At 49.8% G+C, this 13,211-nt stretch overlaps 5 protein-coding genes across 5 annotated transcripts; 1 reads left to right on the forward strand and 4 right to left on the reverse strand.

Moving 5' to 3' along the window:
- Positions 1-24: 24 nt before the first annotated feature.
- BGZ61DRAFT_447101 (amino acid permease/ SLC12A domain-containing protein) lies at positions 25-1,866 on the reverse strand. Its single transcript, XM_046245289.1, has one exon. The coding sequence runs from the start codon at positions 1,785-1,787 to the stop codon at positions 354-356; it is 1,434 nt and encodes a 477-aa protein (XP_046107905.1). The 5' UTR covers positions 1,788-1,866; the 3' UTR covers positions 25-353.
- A 2,685-nt stretch (positions 1,867-4,551) lies between these two features.
- BGZ61DRAFT_569735 (uncharacterized protein) lies at positions 4,552-7,892 on the reverse strand. Its single transcript, XM_046256035.1, has 5 exons — positions 7,359-7,892; positions 6,838-7,309; positions 5,959-6,462; positions 5,246-5,902; positions 4,552-5,134 (listed from the first exon to the last, which is right to left on the reverse strand). The coding sequence occupies exons 1-5, from the start codon at positions 7,785-7,787 to the stop codon at positions 4,587-4,589; spliced, it is 2,610 nt and encodes an 869-aa protein (XP_046107906.1). The 5' UTR covers positions 7,788-7,892; the 3' UTR covers positions 4,552-4,586.
- Positions 7,893-9,166: 1,274 nt separating this feature from the next.
- On the reverse strand, positions 9,167-9,882 carry BGZ61DRAFT_346677 (major facilitator superfamily domain-containing protein; the record flags this gene model as incomplete). Its single annotated transcript, XM_046239903.1, has 2 exons — positions 9,167-9,415; positions 9,469-9,882. 2 exons carry the CDS (start codon positions 9,880-9,882, stop codon positions 9,167-9,169), a joined length of 663 nt encoding a protein of 220 aa, XP_046107907.1.
- A 751-nt stretch (positions 9,883-10,633) lies between these two features.
- On the forward strand, positions 10,634-11,717 carry BGZ61DRAFT_475438 (uncharacterized protein; the record flags this gene model as incomplete). The annotated part of the gene is made up of 2 exons (XM_046248697.1): positions 10,634-10,927; positions 10,977-11,717. The coding sequence occupies 2 exons, from the start codon at positions 10,634-10,636 to the stop codon at positions 11,715-11,717; spliced, it is 1,035 nt and encodes a 344-aa protein (XP_046107908.1).
- Positions 11,718-12,172: 455 nt separating this feature from the next.
- Positions 12,173-13,200, reverse strand: BGZ61DRAFT_586354 (uncharacterized protein). The gene is made up of 3 exons (XM_046256441.1): positions 12,953-13,200; positions 12,576-12,892; positions 12,173-12,515 (listed from the first exon to the last, which is right to left on the reverse strand). The coding sequence occupies exons 1-3, from the start codon at positions 13,134-13,136 to the stop codon at positions 12,417-12,419; spliced, it is 600 nt and encodes a 199-aa protein (XP_046107909.1). The 5' UTR covers positions 13,137-13,200; the 3' UTR covers positions 12,173-12,416.
- Between the last annotated feature and the right edge of the window lie 11 nt (positions 13,201-13,211).

The raw sequence follows: 13,211 nt of genomic DNA on the forward strand, positions 1-13,211 counted from the left end.
GCTCGTATACCACTTCGGCCTGCATGCACAGCAAGTCCGAGTGCCCACAAGTGCGTTCGTACGGCAAGACGGCTCATTTCGCCGAGATACGGAGTGTTAAACCCCGCGTAAGATTGGTACAGCTTCACAACTAATTCAGGAATTGTTTTTCGAGAATGTCACAAGTTGTCCAATAACAACAACTTCTGTTCGTCTCATTATTCTGCGCGGTCGTCTTTACCTAGCAATCATTTCACAAAACAAATCGAAGATAAGTCTTGGTTCATATCAAACGAGGACGATTTCGAATCTAGGTCTTTGGCTGTCCTAATGTTCTATTTCTATAGATCTGGGATTGAGGCTCGAATGCTGCTCTATTCCCATATGGACTTGACGACCCTCCAAGCCTTTCCTTTCACCCCGCCCTTCTCAGGATACTCCTGTTCAGCCTCGACCTCTTCAAGGGCCTTGATGGCATCCAACCCGGTATGCAAGTCAACATCGCTCGGCGCAATAATCCAACCCTCATTCCAGTGGCAAACACGGTGAGCTCCATAAATGACGAGGAAGATGGGGAGACCAATGTAAGACGTCAGGAAGGACGAAACAGACCATTGACCAGGGAAGAAGACGCTGAAGCCGTTGAGACCAAGCAGGCAGGCGAAAAAGACAATGCAGATATACGACGCCCATGGTTGCAGAATAGACTGGAAGGGAATATCCGTGACACCCTGAGCCTTGCAGGCCTTGCGGAACCTCAACAGAATGATGCAACAGCAGATCCAAGATGTGAATCCAGCAGTGTTGGTCAAGTTGATGAACCAGTTGAAGACTTCGCTCGTCGAGCTTCCGACATTCATATAGGCTAGGGGTCCGAAGAGCGCACTGGCAAGAGTTGCGTAAACCGGAACGCCATAGCGATTGCAGCGGGCGAAAATAGCGGGAGCGTTGCCTGACTTTGCCATTGAGTAGAGCGACCGGCTGGACATGTAGAGGAAGGAGTTGCCAGATGACCAAGCAGAGAGAATAATACCGGCGTTGATGATGGAATCCAGAATCTTGATGCCACTGTCCTTGATGGCGATGACCCACGGGGATGCAGCAGCTCCATAGCCGCCGTCGGTCAGGCCTGGAGCATCGCTTCGGCAGATGACACTGATGGCGAGAGCACCGAGCGAGTAGAAGACAATCAGTCTCCAGACGAAGTTTTTGGCGGCAGTGGGGAGGTTCTTTCTGGGGGCTCTCATCTCGCCGGAGGTGAGGACAATCAGCTCGGGTCCAAAGTTGAACGAGAACATGGAAAAGGTCAGAGCATAGATAAAGGCGCAGAATCGGCCGCGCGCCCCTGTGACGAGATATTCGTTCATTGCTCCGGGGTCGTTCCAATAAGAGAAACCGATCTTCTTCCCATCAGGGCCTCCACCAACAGCCAAGATAAAGGCCAAGAGAAGGAGACCGATGATCATAAGGACTTTCAGAGAAGCGAACCAAAATTCAGATTCGGCATACCACTTCACTGGCGAGAAGTTAAGGGCAAGAATAACAACCAGCATAATCGTGATCCAAACCGCAATATGGATGTTATTAGGCCAGTAGTTGATGACGAGAGATGCAGCGGTGATCTCATAGGCGACGAGGATTCCGAATGAGTACCAGTAGAGCCAACCCATGGCGAATCCCAAGCTCTTAGAGACAAACCGGGTACCGTGGGATGACATGGAGGCGCCGGGAAGAGGGAGGTACGCGGCAACCTCGGCGACACCGGTGACGATTCCGTAGACGAAGAAGCAGATGATGCTGTAGGCCATGAAGAGATTGGCTGGGCCAGCACGGGCGAGAGCCTGGCCGGCACCGACGAAGAGACCAGTGCCAATGGTGCCACCGATGGCGAGCATCTGCGCATGGCGGGATTTGATGTTGCGCTTGGTTTCGGTGCGGCTCAGGTCGGTCACGCCCGCCGTCTCGGAATCGCCGGCCGCATAGGACTCGGTTCGGGCAAAGTCGGCGGCCTCGTTGCCCTTTTCGTTGCCAGAATCTTTGGAAGACATGGCTTAGGTTTGGTGGCCTTGGCTAGCCAGGAGGGAGGATGACTCTGAATGAACAAGACCGAGGAGGAGGGTCATGTGCGGCTTCTGCGGAGGGGAAAGAGAGTTGAGGTGGGGAGTTGGGGTGGGAGTAAGGAAGGAAATGCATTTCTCGGTGAGGGATGACGCTCTATATATCAAGTCCAGAATGTATATGTGACGAGGTGGTCTGGTGGGTTGACCCTTATCTATGCGAGTCGGGTCTAAACGAAGCTCGGCGCTGCTGAATTGAGATAAGGAACAGGTTTAATTGGGGTCTAGATAGTCATGACAATACAGAAACGATATAAATGGATTCCAGGGTGCGCACGGCCTGTGGGAGGTAGCCTTGGCCCCTGATTGTTGGATCGTTCGCTAACTGTTACCCTGTTTTCTTCTGCTGAGCCCAAACATGGAAGGCCACGCCTGAAATGCGGTGGAGCCGAAAATCCGGGGTATTGGATGGACTCGTTCTCAGTCCGGAGCTTGCGGGATGTGGCGAAGCGCCGAATCCAGCTTAGCATTGCTTCTAGACTTGAGAGGGGATTCCTGCAGACCGTTCTCGTGGGATTAGGTTCAGCTGTGGTTCATTGGTGAGGCCGCGTTTGTCACGAACCCTCTCGATTACTTTCTGTACATACGGCGCCTGTCTTAGCACCCGAAGCTCTATACTCCAACTGTCTGATTCATTACAGCACTCGTCGAACCGTTCCCGCGTCGTGCAATGCGTGTTCACGACGAACAGTTGCACTCCGTTGGAGAGCATTGGGTGGCGGTGTTGGTGGACCGTCCAGACTGCTGGACGTCGGGTATCTGCCTTTGTTAATATCCTTGAAATCTCAGAGACAACGACGTTACCAAAGGCATGCGGGGCGTATAAGGGGAGAATTGCAAACTTGTCAACATTAAATGTGGTCGTAGAGCATCCTGTTAATGGAATGAGCCTAGAGGGCGAGGAGAGTTGACAGTGGCCACAGGACTTTTCAGCAGAATAGATACTAGAATACAACCTGTCTGAGCCAGATTGGGTTTTAAAATCTCGAAGAAATATGAGACGACATTGTAAATGAGCTTCCGCTGGATTTGGAGTTGGGCTGCCCCCTCATTTCCGCCTCCACGATCGGTTTCGTCATTCTACTTCTCATTCCCTTGCGCAAACCTGAAGATTTTCCCCAGACGCTCAGACGCGGGGTAATTCATCATCTCCATCAGCCCCGACGATGAGAACAAACTATTACGTACAAGACGTCTCATCTTAGATGCAGTGTCACCAAATGCCCAGGATGGGTTGATTTCCCCAGATCACAAGGGCGGGGAAGCGACAGTCATCTCGTTTGCAAGGCCTACAAGCGTCCGCAGGTCCAAGCATGTGGAGTGTATTGGTAATGATACGGACAGAATTGTGGCGAGGACAGCCCGCAAACAAAGCAACCTTGAGCGGTGGCAGCTCATCTCGCTGTGAACTTCCCTATTTCTGCCTCCCTGTTCTACAGAAGCTAGGCTATTCGCAGACAAGTCGTACTGCCAAGACAGCCGCGACGAGTTTGATATGTGGGGACACATCCGACAGGGCGCTCCCTGTAGATAGTGTCATGACACGAATCAGCGGGAATACGATAGGGAGAGCTGTGACCAATCGATGTGGCGAGGTCAGTCAGCCTATCATCAAGATATCCTCCAGCAGGAAGTTGACTGCTTCGTTTGCCTTGTTCGCTATTTGAACAATGCTCCCTCTGCGAGTAGCTCATAGATAACGCGCCAGAGACTGCCTTTGAAGACGTATCCGAAATGACATCACGACGCCCGCTTATGAGAGTGGACCGTGCAGGATAAGCGGCTTGGTATTCGGTAAGTCCAGCTCTCCGAAACGCCGTGCCGTGGTTAAATCAGATCAGAAGGGCGATCCATCCCACTGCGACCTGCGTCGGATCGTCGCAATGGCACTTGACATGCAAGGCCAATTATACTAGAAGGAGCCTCGTAGCAGTCTTTAAATCCAATTTCGGCAAAGGTCACAATGGCGACTAGATAGCATGTCCGATCGGAAACATGTGCGAGTCAGGAAATCTAATTCCTGCGAGGAAACCATCACTGCGCCCTGAACCCTCGGCAGCAGAGACCAATTGGGAACCATCGGCCACTCCGTAATCTGTGCACGCTCCTCTAGGCTTATAGTGGTGCGGGATATTCTAGAGGCAGGGCTTGTGCGTCAGCCTCAACATCGGACGCCTTCTTAAAGACTCTTGCCAAAATGCGGCGGCATTTGGGCTCCAGTGGTTGCAGACCTGGCCGGAAGCTGGGTCGGGTCTAGGAAAACTATTTCCTGGATAAGCACTGCTGGAACTGAGATTTCGCAATTAACTCGTTGTGAAGACCAACATCTTTCTATCTCTCTCCTTTTCAGCTTTAGATCGGTCAATGAACCCGATTGTCTTTTTGGAATAACTCAGGATGCTACCGACACAATCACTTGCCGTTCCTATGTACTCCTCCCCATGGTAACATATATGCCGAACTGAGCCCCAATATTGCCGTTACCACAACCTAGACAACAACACTCTTGAACGGTGTAAGAGTAACTGTCCCAACTAACCCGGACTCCGTGCGTCCCGCTAGCGGTATCCCATAGTCTTGTAGTGTAACCGGTAGAGGTGAAGAACCAGCGGTTTTGAGTTCGGTGATGATTGTTCGTACATAATTCCACAGTGTTGTCGGGATGATCAAGGAAACTATGTTCTTACCCTCCTTCAGATACGGAGTAATATCTGCAACCGCGTTTGTAACGTCTAGCGGAGGGACCATGTGCCCATTAATTGAAAGCTTCACCACATCGATGACTGTAGATAAGTGGATGTATGCTCCCAATGACTTGGAGGCGTGCCGAGCGCCTTTCGGGGGCCACTGAAAACTGGTAGTATAGTACCCTACTCCTGAAGCATTATTAAGAGCTGAGACCTCGCTCCACGAAATTGGTGTAGTGAGTTGATGTGTAGTGTTGTGCTTAACCGTATTGCTGCTGTCGTAAAGATCTTCTGGTGCCTCCCAATGTTCGGCTGTCAATGACCATTGCGATAGTTTGAACGCATCCGGGACTGATGTTGCTTCAATAACCACCCGTTTACCATTCGAAAGCACAGCGTCAGAAGGTGTATCAGACTGGGCCACGTGCAAAAATATGCCACGGCCTTTGATGAATCGGGCACCCAAGACGTTAGAGGGTGCCTTTTCGACGTGATACTTAGGGACTGGTACTTGTTGCCGCAACCCATCGCCAAATGCCAAGATGAGAGTTTGGTTGCCAGCGAGATCAACAGGAATGGTTGTGGTGGCCTTAGTTCGTGTGTAGACCAATACTGGAGTAATCTCGCCAGTCCAAGCATTGAAGTAAAACGGCGCCTGCTTGCTGTTGACAGTGATGGTGCCAGTGGATCTTACCAAGTCTGAGTAGATCAAGGCGTAACCGATTTTGTTTGTTTCGATCCATGATGTATAAAATGTACCATTTGTGTTCGCCTGGATTTGAGGTTGTACGCCAAGTGACTTCAACTTGTCTGCGACTTTTCCAGATGCAACAGAGTGGACATTTTTAGACCTCAGGAGCCGTGACAGTTGACGTTCGAATTCATCCTTGCGAGATCCATCTCCCGTTGGATAATACGTCGGCGAGCCCCCGCTAAAGACAACGGGAAGTCCTTTTTGAGCAAATGACTTCAGCTTCTTGACGCTGTCGAGGGTCAGGTTTTGAGAGCTTTCCACGATGAGAGCCTTCCAGGCTGGGCCGTCAGGAGCCAAGACCCTATTCCTGACTACGGCTTGCTCAAGCTTGAGATTGTTGGCCGAGAGGTAATTCCATGACCACCCTTCATTGAACCTGGTCAGTGATGAATTCGCAACTTTGGGGTAAGGGATAGCCTACCTCCTGAGAGCAAATCATTCCCTTGGTAAATGTTTCTGATCGTCGTGGCAGACTCCTTGTTATAGATAACAACGTCCGCCTTGGGCATGCCACCTTGCAGTATGTGCTGGTTCCTGGCAATGTAATCCATGATCTCATTCAGCCCATGGTCCCAGGATGGGAGATGTGGAGAGAATGGCTCTGAGAATAAGTAGCTGAAAGGAACATGACCTGGCCATGTGGTCTCGTAATAAGTTCCCGAATACGATTGACCGTGTAAGACCATCTGATTGACTCCACCAAGGAACGCACGATTGATTTGAAAGATCAGATGTGGAAGATGGTATTGAAGTCCAGAACCTCTGACGGCACCCATCTCGTTAGAAACAATCTTTCTGCCAGCAAGGCGGGCAGGGCCGGCAAATGAACGGTATGAGTCAATATTGTCGTCGAATCCGAGACTCTCGCACTCTGGGGCATCCACGGCCGGGACAGCAGCCAGCGCATCCAGCGATGAACCGTAAGCTGGTTGAACGGACAACTGAACATGTAGGGTGTCGTGAACCCAGTCTGCCAATGCTTTGAGGTATTCTTTGTAACCATCAATGAGTGTTGCCCGAAAGTCGTTCACGTAGCCGAGTCCCTCATCTTCAGTATCGAGAATACACCTGAAGTGTCCCGGAGCAGTCCCCTGGACACCGATTGTGTTTTGCTTGAATGTGAGTAGGGGTAGATATGGTTTGATGCTATAGCCTGCAATCTTTTCGAATCGTTCAGGTAGTGACCGCGACCAGCTCACGTTGTAGGTCAGCTCCATGCTATCCTCCCATGCTATCATACATGTTAATAAGGTTCAATTTGTATAGGAAAGGGCGCAGGGGGACTGAGTCAGAAACTTACCGTAATTACCAACTTTGGCGAGGAGCATGGGTACTCTGCCTTTGAGAATATACTTCTCCCAGAATTGGCCCACAACAGCGGCCCCTTGAGCACTGAAATGATCAACAGCGTAAGATCCGTTATCAAAAATGGTTCTATGTCGAGTCGAGTCGAATTTCAAATTCTTATGACCGGAGAGCCTCTCATAGAAAGCAAAAACTCTATAGTGCGATCCGTTGGGTGCTTTCGGGAGTGATAGCTTGACATGACCTTGTCGATCAACCCGTCCAGTGACTTCCTTGAGCGTCTTATGATTTAGTTGGTACTCATCATAGGTAACGTTTTGGATACCGACAAGACCCGTTCCTGGGTAAGTTATGGACTGATTGGATTTGACAAGAGCTGTAACTAGTGAGATGAGATTGCCTGTTCCCCAACCAGGGATTTTGCCATTAAATGATCCACTGGCGGGCAATTTTTCAGTGAATGGCACCTAAACGAGTCAATGACCTATACTCTCGCAGATTTTAAAGGGTACATACCATATCCCACTGCAGGCCCTCATCATCTGGGCTTGCGGGAACTCCCTGGCCCTGGTTTGGCCCCAGCGCAAAGTCCATGACGAGACCATCTCTATCATGTGCTTCAAGAACTCTCTCGAAGAGCTTGACGAAGGCAGGTGTACCGAAATTGTACGTGGACCAATCTGCACCAGTGGGCATTCTGCCAATATCCCCGCCGTACTCAAAGAAAGGGAGAAACTCGATTCCCCCGGCGCCTATAGATGCAGCGGACGCGACGTCCTTAGCGACAACCTCGGCATCTACACTGGCATCAGGTAACCAGTATCTGAACCGTGGTCGCACACGTGATGCTGGACGAGAGAATGTGCCAGACACTTGGAGGTTGTTCCCGAGGGCCAGAGACGCTGCAACTAGACCCAGGATGGGAGTCGAGAAATGGATTCTCATGATGATCGAATGGCTTATAGAAGTCAAGAGTTATACATAAGCCTTCTGGGTTTGAGGCAGCTACAACACAGGAGTCACACGCCCCTTATATATTAGACATCAGGACCACCCTTAACCGTCTGCATGGAGCTGGCCACACTGCTGATTCCATGGCTACGGATATCATCTGCCCGCAACGGCATCTCCCTCTGTCTGGGCATCCATAGACTACACGCGGGGAAAATGCGGGGAAGGCGTCGAGATGATCGGACTTCGGGTTGTATTGGCACGAGGCTTTACGCGTATCACGGGATGGACAGTTTCCGGCTCCTACACTAAGGCTTCTACCCGACAGGTAGAGACAATTATCCTCGCATTGAGCCGGGCTCTAAGCCATAAAATGTTGCGTCGCGCTATCCAATCCTATTTGGGATTTACGCGGACCACCGCCGCCACCCACATTTCAAGACTTATACGCGGAATCCTAATCATGCGAACTAAAGTAGCGTCTATTACAAATGTGGGCAACGATTGGCTCGTCCCATGGTCTACGTTTGGGGGGAGATGAGATGCCCCAGACTCTCATATCCTCGGCATCAAGGAGAAAAGTAGTCCGTAGATTGCACTGTCCGCAGTGGTGGTTCTCTCCATTCGGAGCAATCTATACCGAACTCGCATCTTTATGGGACACAGACATTGTATCCAACCCTTCGTTGAAGATCGCACCTCGAAATCTTCCAGAACCCGGAGATTTCCCGGCATGAAAAGGAAAATGACTGACCGTGGCGATGGTCTCTACGATGGAGCCAGGATTTGGGAATACATTCAAAATCGCCAGTGGACTTGAGTCCCTTATTATCATAGCTACAATCTCTCACATGATCGTATTGCCTGAAAAGGTGTATCCCAACGGAAATCCAACGGAGAAAGATTATCCCAACAGCGGGTCCCTGGCTTGTTACGATGCATTCCGTCTCGTCATTATCACCTCCAACCTCCACTTCCGAGGATTATATGGCATGCTTCAATTTTTCTTGAGTTCCATCATTCATTTAACTCGTTAGCTATACTATCAACTGAACACATATCACTCCAAGTACACCATTTGTTGTTGGTGCTGAGCTTAAAAACACATAGAATTCAAGAACGTCACTACCCATGTGTATAGAAAGTCGTCGTGGATATAATGTACAATCTCATTTTTAATCTATAATTACTAGTCGAATGCTATGTCTAATACTAAAACTGTTTGTCAATCTCTAGTTCAAAATTCCACCCTCTGCGTAGTTAACAGCACCAGCTATTATAATACCTGGTGCAACCAGTCCATACTGATATACTCAATATTGGAACTGGGGTTGTTGTTGCTTGACCCTGTACTCTATTATAGTACAACCTCCTTATAGAGACGGATTGAAACGTTTGCGGAGTCGCTCACTAAAAGTATAAAAATAGATAGGAATGGGAATCATGGCCACACACACAAACGCCAACAGACTATTTCCCCAGCCTAGGCCGAGCGCGTCATACATGTCTAGGCCAGCCAAGGGGAGGAATGCGGCAGCAAATGATCGAAGTACCGCCAAGGCTGCGGTAACAGACGCCGCGTACCGGGGATACGTGTCCAGAAGGTAGTTTTGGACGCACATCTATTTGCCGTTAGTATGCCTTCAGAATGGGTCAAATAGGGATTGTTTCTTACCATTACTCCCATGAGCCCGCAGCTGAAGATCGCAACGCCAAGCATCGGGACAATAAAATGGACGCCATATTGCACAGTCCAACCGTAGATAAACAAGCCGATAGGCAAGACGATACCACACGGCATAGCCAACGCCGGACTCAGTCTGACCTCGGGCTTATGATCGAGGCCTTGATTCTGCCGGTTTTTGACAAACACATCCGACAAAGCGCCGAACGTGACAACCCCAATCATCATACCTATGCCACCCGGGAGAAACGTGAGACCTAACTCCCCCTGGTCGAAGCCATAATGGTCCTTGTATACGAACGAAAATGTGGCGATGAGGAGATAAAGAATACCGTAAGCGACGGCCATGTACAACGCCATCAGCCCAACGAGAGGAGTAATGAAGAGCAGCTTAAGGGGACGCATAATAGCGAGCTTAAACTTCTTGCAATATGTGAAGCCTGGTGCTTCTGGCACACGCACCGCAAGGATCTCCGACACATCTAGGCCCTAGCCTGCTTAAGCCCTAGCTCCGAGAACGGCTCCCCTACTTCGTACACCAACAGGGGCTATTGGCGGGAATCTCGCCTTGGTAATCCATCCTTTGGGTTCGTATTTGCGCCGTATTTCTTCTTCTTAGCCCACTGGCAGAACCTAGCCTATCCGAGACAAAATCCTCCTATCGTCGATCACTTATTGATGCTCGTACTTCCCCGAGTTATCATGCCGCAGCCCCGGGAGCCATTAACACCCCGAGCGGCGGACTAGAGGCACCCTTGAACACCCTAAACCTGATTTTTGTGGATATTTGATCTTAATCTTAAACGAAACCGAGAAAGGCACGGGCCATCAAGCTCGGTTTATTAATGTTACGTGGTGTATGTATTTAGCTTGACTTGCCCCCTCATGTTCATACCCACTCGTATTCCCAAACGAAACCGAAGTCATATTCTAACCAAGATTCACTCCCGACTCGTAATCCGATCAAGATGAAGACTGTCAAGCGGGTTGGCCATCGGAAGTCACGAAAAGGGTGTCTCCGCTGCAAGGCCCGGCGCGTCAAGGTAGACAATCCCAAGTATAATGCCGTCGCTTCAGATCGAGCTAATATCGTGTGACAGTGTGACGAGCAGCGCCATGCAGCGCCTGTATCCGCCATGAGACTCCTTGTAGTTTGATGCAAGACACTCCTGAGTCCAATGCAACGACGAGACTCAGCCACGCTGAGGTCATCAGCCCCCAATCCTCCATTGCTGGCAGCACTCCCGAAGCACCCCTGGCACGTCCGAGAGTCTATCTCACCGCCTCTGAGAATTCAGCTCTGTCCCGGAGAGAGTACTACTCTCCGGAGTATATGCACAGCTTGAAACTTCTTCACCACTACTCCACCACCGTGTATACGACGCTCGTCCGTGAACCGGCAACTATTGAGATGTGGAAGCTGAGAGTTCCGCAAATCGCTTGTGCCCATGTAAGCCACCACGATAGACGCCCACGATCAAGCCCTAATACAAACGCAGGAGTTCTTTATGCATGGGTTACTTGCCGTTTCGGCCTTGCACTACGCTCATAGTCACCCTGAGCATCGCCAGGAATTCGCCGTAATCTCTTCCGCATATCAGAATCTCGCCTTGCAGCATTTCTCATCCAACCTCCAAGACATTAACGAAGAAAATCGCGATACGTTTTTTCTATTAGCATCGTTCATTTTTATCGCGTCTGTTTGTTCCATTGCAAGCCCTTATGGTCCGGAGAAGTCCGTGACTTCAAGAGACGTGGCTCAATCCTTTTACCTACTACAAGGCGTCAGGCATATTCTAGATTTCAAACCAATAGAGCGGTGGAGAGAAGAGAGCATCCTGGCGCCTTTGCTGCAGCCATTTGGCTCTTCAGTGGCAAGAAAGTCCCTGAATTTCCAACAACGAATGGAGAAGGTCGCCGACCTAGCACGAAAGCTCCCAGTCGGTCTAAGCGTTATCAATGAACGTTCAGCGAGCCTAATGGCTATAGAAGCTCTTCGAAGTGCCCATTATGAAACCGCAGATGAACACTCCGCGTTAAGTGCGCGGCGAATTTGGATTTGGCCATTTACCTTGCCCCCATTATTTTTTGAAATGCTTGAGAACGACCACCCTATTGCGTTGATTATTCTCACACATTTTGCTGCACTGGCCAAGCCTTTTGAGCACCAAGTCTGGATCACTCGAGGTTGGAGTGCGAATGTTCTTTCGTTGGCTGGGCGCGTATTGGATGATCCGTAGAAGGAAATGATTGAGTGGCCCCGACAATGCGTAGCCGAGGGAAAGAATATAGATGACTTAGACCTAGAGGGATAGGCACAGACGTAAGTAGGTGGTCTTCATTGAGCATATTATAAGAGAAAGGAGGTTGACAACTGATCACGAAAAGGACATGTCACGCGGTAAGAAGTCAATCTACCCTAAACTATTTTAATTGCCCAAATGAAACGAAATCCGATGACATAGTTTTGAGGTTTCCTGAGAGATGAACTCTAAGATCTCCTATAATATTCTCATCCCTCACTGCGTTTACTGTGTTGTTGTCGGTGGACTCTTAGCTATCTGTGGTTCATGCCCAAGCCTAATCTTGGTTGTACCTTGTGTGGAAGATAACGTCAAAATATCACCTCTGACCAGTGTGTTGGACATCCCACGACTTCAAACAACAGCCTTTGGAGATTCCAGATTAAAACCGGTCTGGTAGACAATAAACGCGTTCATAATATCTCTATTGTGCATCATGAGGCTACACCTAAAAGTATGTGCCATGCTTACCTTGATACATTCCAAGGGTTTTTAGTCGACAGGAGTGTCGAGACATTACACCAGTGGCATTTTTCTGCCTACTTGCTCTGCTGTAAGATAATGCATATTATCATATACCATTTGGTCCACTGATGCTATTGCCAGATGAAGACTTGTCGATTTACCACCCTGAACCTACAGCAACTTCAAAAGCACGCTTTTGACCTGCCCGAGACTCTTGTACAACGCCAGCGCCTCAGAAGCCTTGGGGTCCTTGTAGGCGTTCTCTACCTCCTGCCCGAAGCCAAAGGTTAGCAAAAAACCCTGTAAATGTATCTTATCTGTAGTAATTACCTCGAGGCTATCCAAACCCAGGAAAGCAATGCCGTTGAAAACGTCGTCTCTCAGCAGCTTGCCACCACGAGTTTCCTTGCCCAGGATGGTAATTAGATTAGTCCATGCCCCTCGCACTTCATCTCTCTGGCTCTCACTGGAGAGGGTGATGCTAGTCAGCTGGAGAAATGGCTTGGGAGATGAGCCAGCAGAGAGGTCGGAGAACTCGAATCGCCCAACAGTTGGATGGGGAGCCCCTGAACTCTCAAATCGAGCTTTGTGTTCCTGAGCCCAAGTGCTCTTGGTGAATGCCTCTTCGTCCTCGGCGCTGGCAAAAGCTGATACACATGCGTTAATATCTTTTATCATCCAGGACTGCGATGGACCGGGCAAATTACCGAGATATTGAATGATTTCGAACTCGTCGACCTTTTGACCATCCTCGGCGACCACTTCGCCGGCCGTAGCATGGATAATGCCAGGCTGTGCTTGCAGCTCGGCGAGAAGGGTAGGCCAAGCAGCAAGAAAGTGATCCTTGCTGCTAGGCGGAATCGCGGGCCGGATGATGGAAAGAATAGGCATTTTTGCAAAAGGAGCAGTGCAAGATATGGTGGGACCGGGTGTCGTGTTGAATTGTTGTTCGCTGAAATTTGATCA

The sequence above is a fragment of the Ilyonectria robusta genome (assembly GCF_021365365.1).
Source record: "Ilyonectria robusta strain PMI_751 chromosome Unknown BGZ61scaffold_5, whole genome shotgun sequence".
NCBI classification, from domain to species: domain Eukaryota; kingdom Fungi; phylum Ascomycota; class Sordariomycetes; order Hypocreales; family Nectriaceae; genus Ilyonectria; species Ilyonectria robusta.

What these genes read in the sequence shown, in the direction of transcription:
- BGZ61DRAFT_447101 (XM_046245289.1), bottom strand. Translation starts at nt 1,787, where the DNA reads ATGGCCTACAGCATCATCTGCTTCTTCGTCTACGGAATCGTCACCGGT.
- BGZ61DRAFT_569735 (XM_046256035.1), bottom strand. Translation starts at nt 7,787, where the DNA reads ATGAGAATCCATTTCTCGACTCCCATCCTGGGTCTAGTTGCAGCGTCT. An exon ending in AGGGCCTGCAGTGGGATATG is followed by an intron (nt 7,310 to 7,358) that starts GTATGTACCCTT and finishes TGACTCGTTTAG; the next exon opens with GTGCCATTCACTGAAAAATT. An exon ending in GGCACCCTCTAACGTCTTGG is followed by an intron (nt 5,135 to 5,245) that starts GTGCCCGATTCA and finishes AAGCAACATCAG; the next exon opens with TCCCGGATGCGTTCAAACTA.
- BGZ61DRAFT_586354 (XM_046256441.1), bottom strand. Translation starts at nt 13,136, where the DNA reads ATGCCTATTCTTTCCATCATCCGGCCCGCGATTCCGCCTAGCAGCAAG. An exon ending in CGAAATCATTCAATATCTCG is followed by an intron (nt 12,893 to 12,952) that starts GTAATTTGCCCG and finishes CATGTGTATCAG; the next exon opens with CTTTTGCCAGCGCCGAGGAC. An exon ending in TGGGTTTGGATAGCCTCGAG is followed by an intron (nt 12,516 to 12,575) that starts GTAATTACTACA and finishes GGCTTCGGGCAG; the next exon opens with GAGGTAGAGAACGCCTACAA.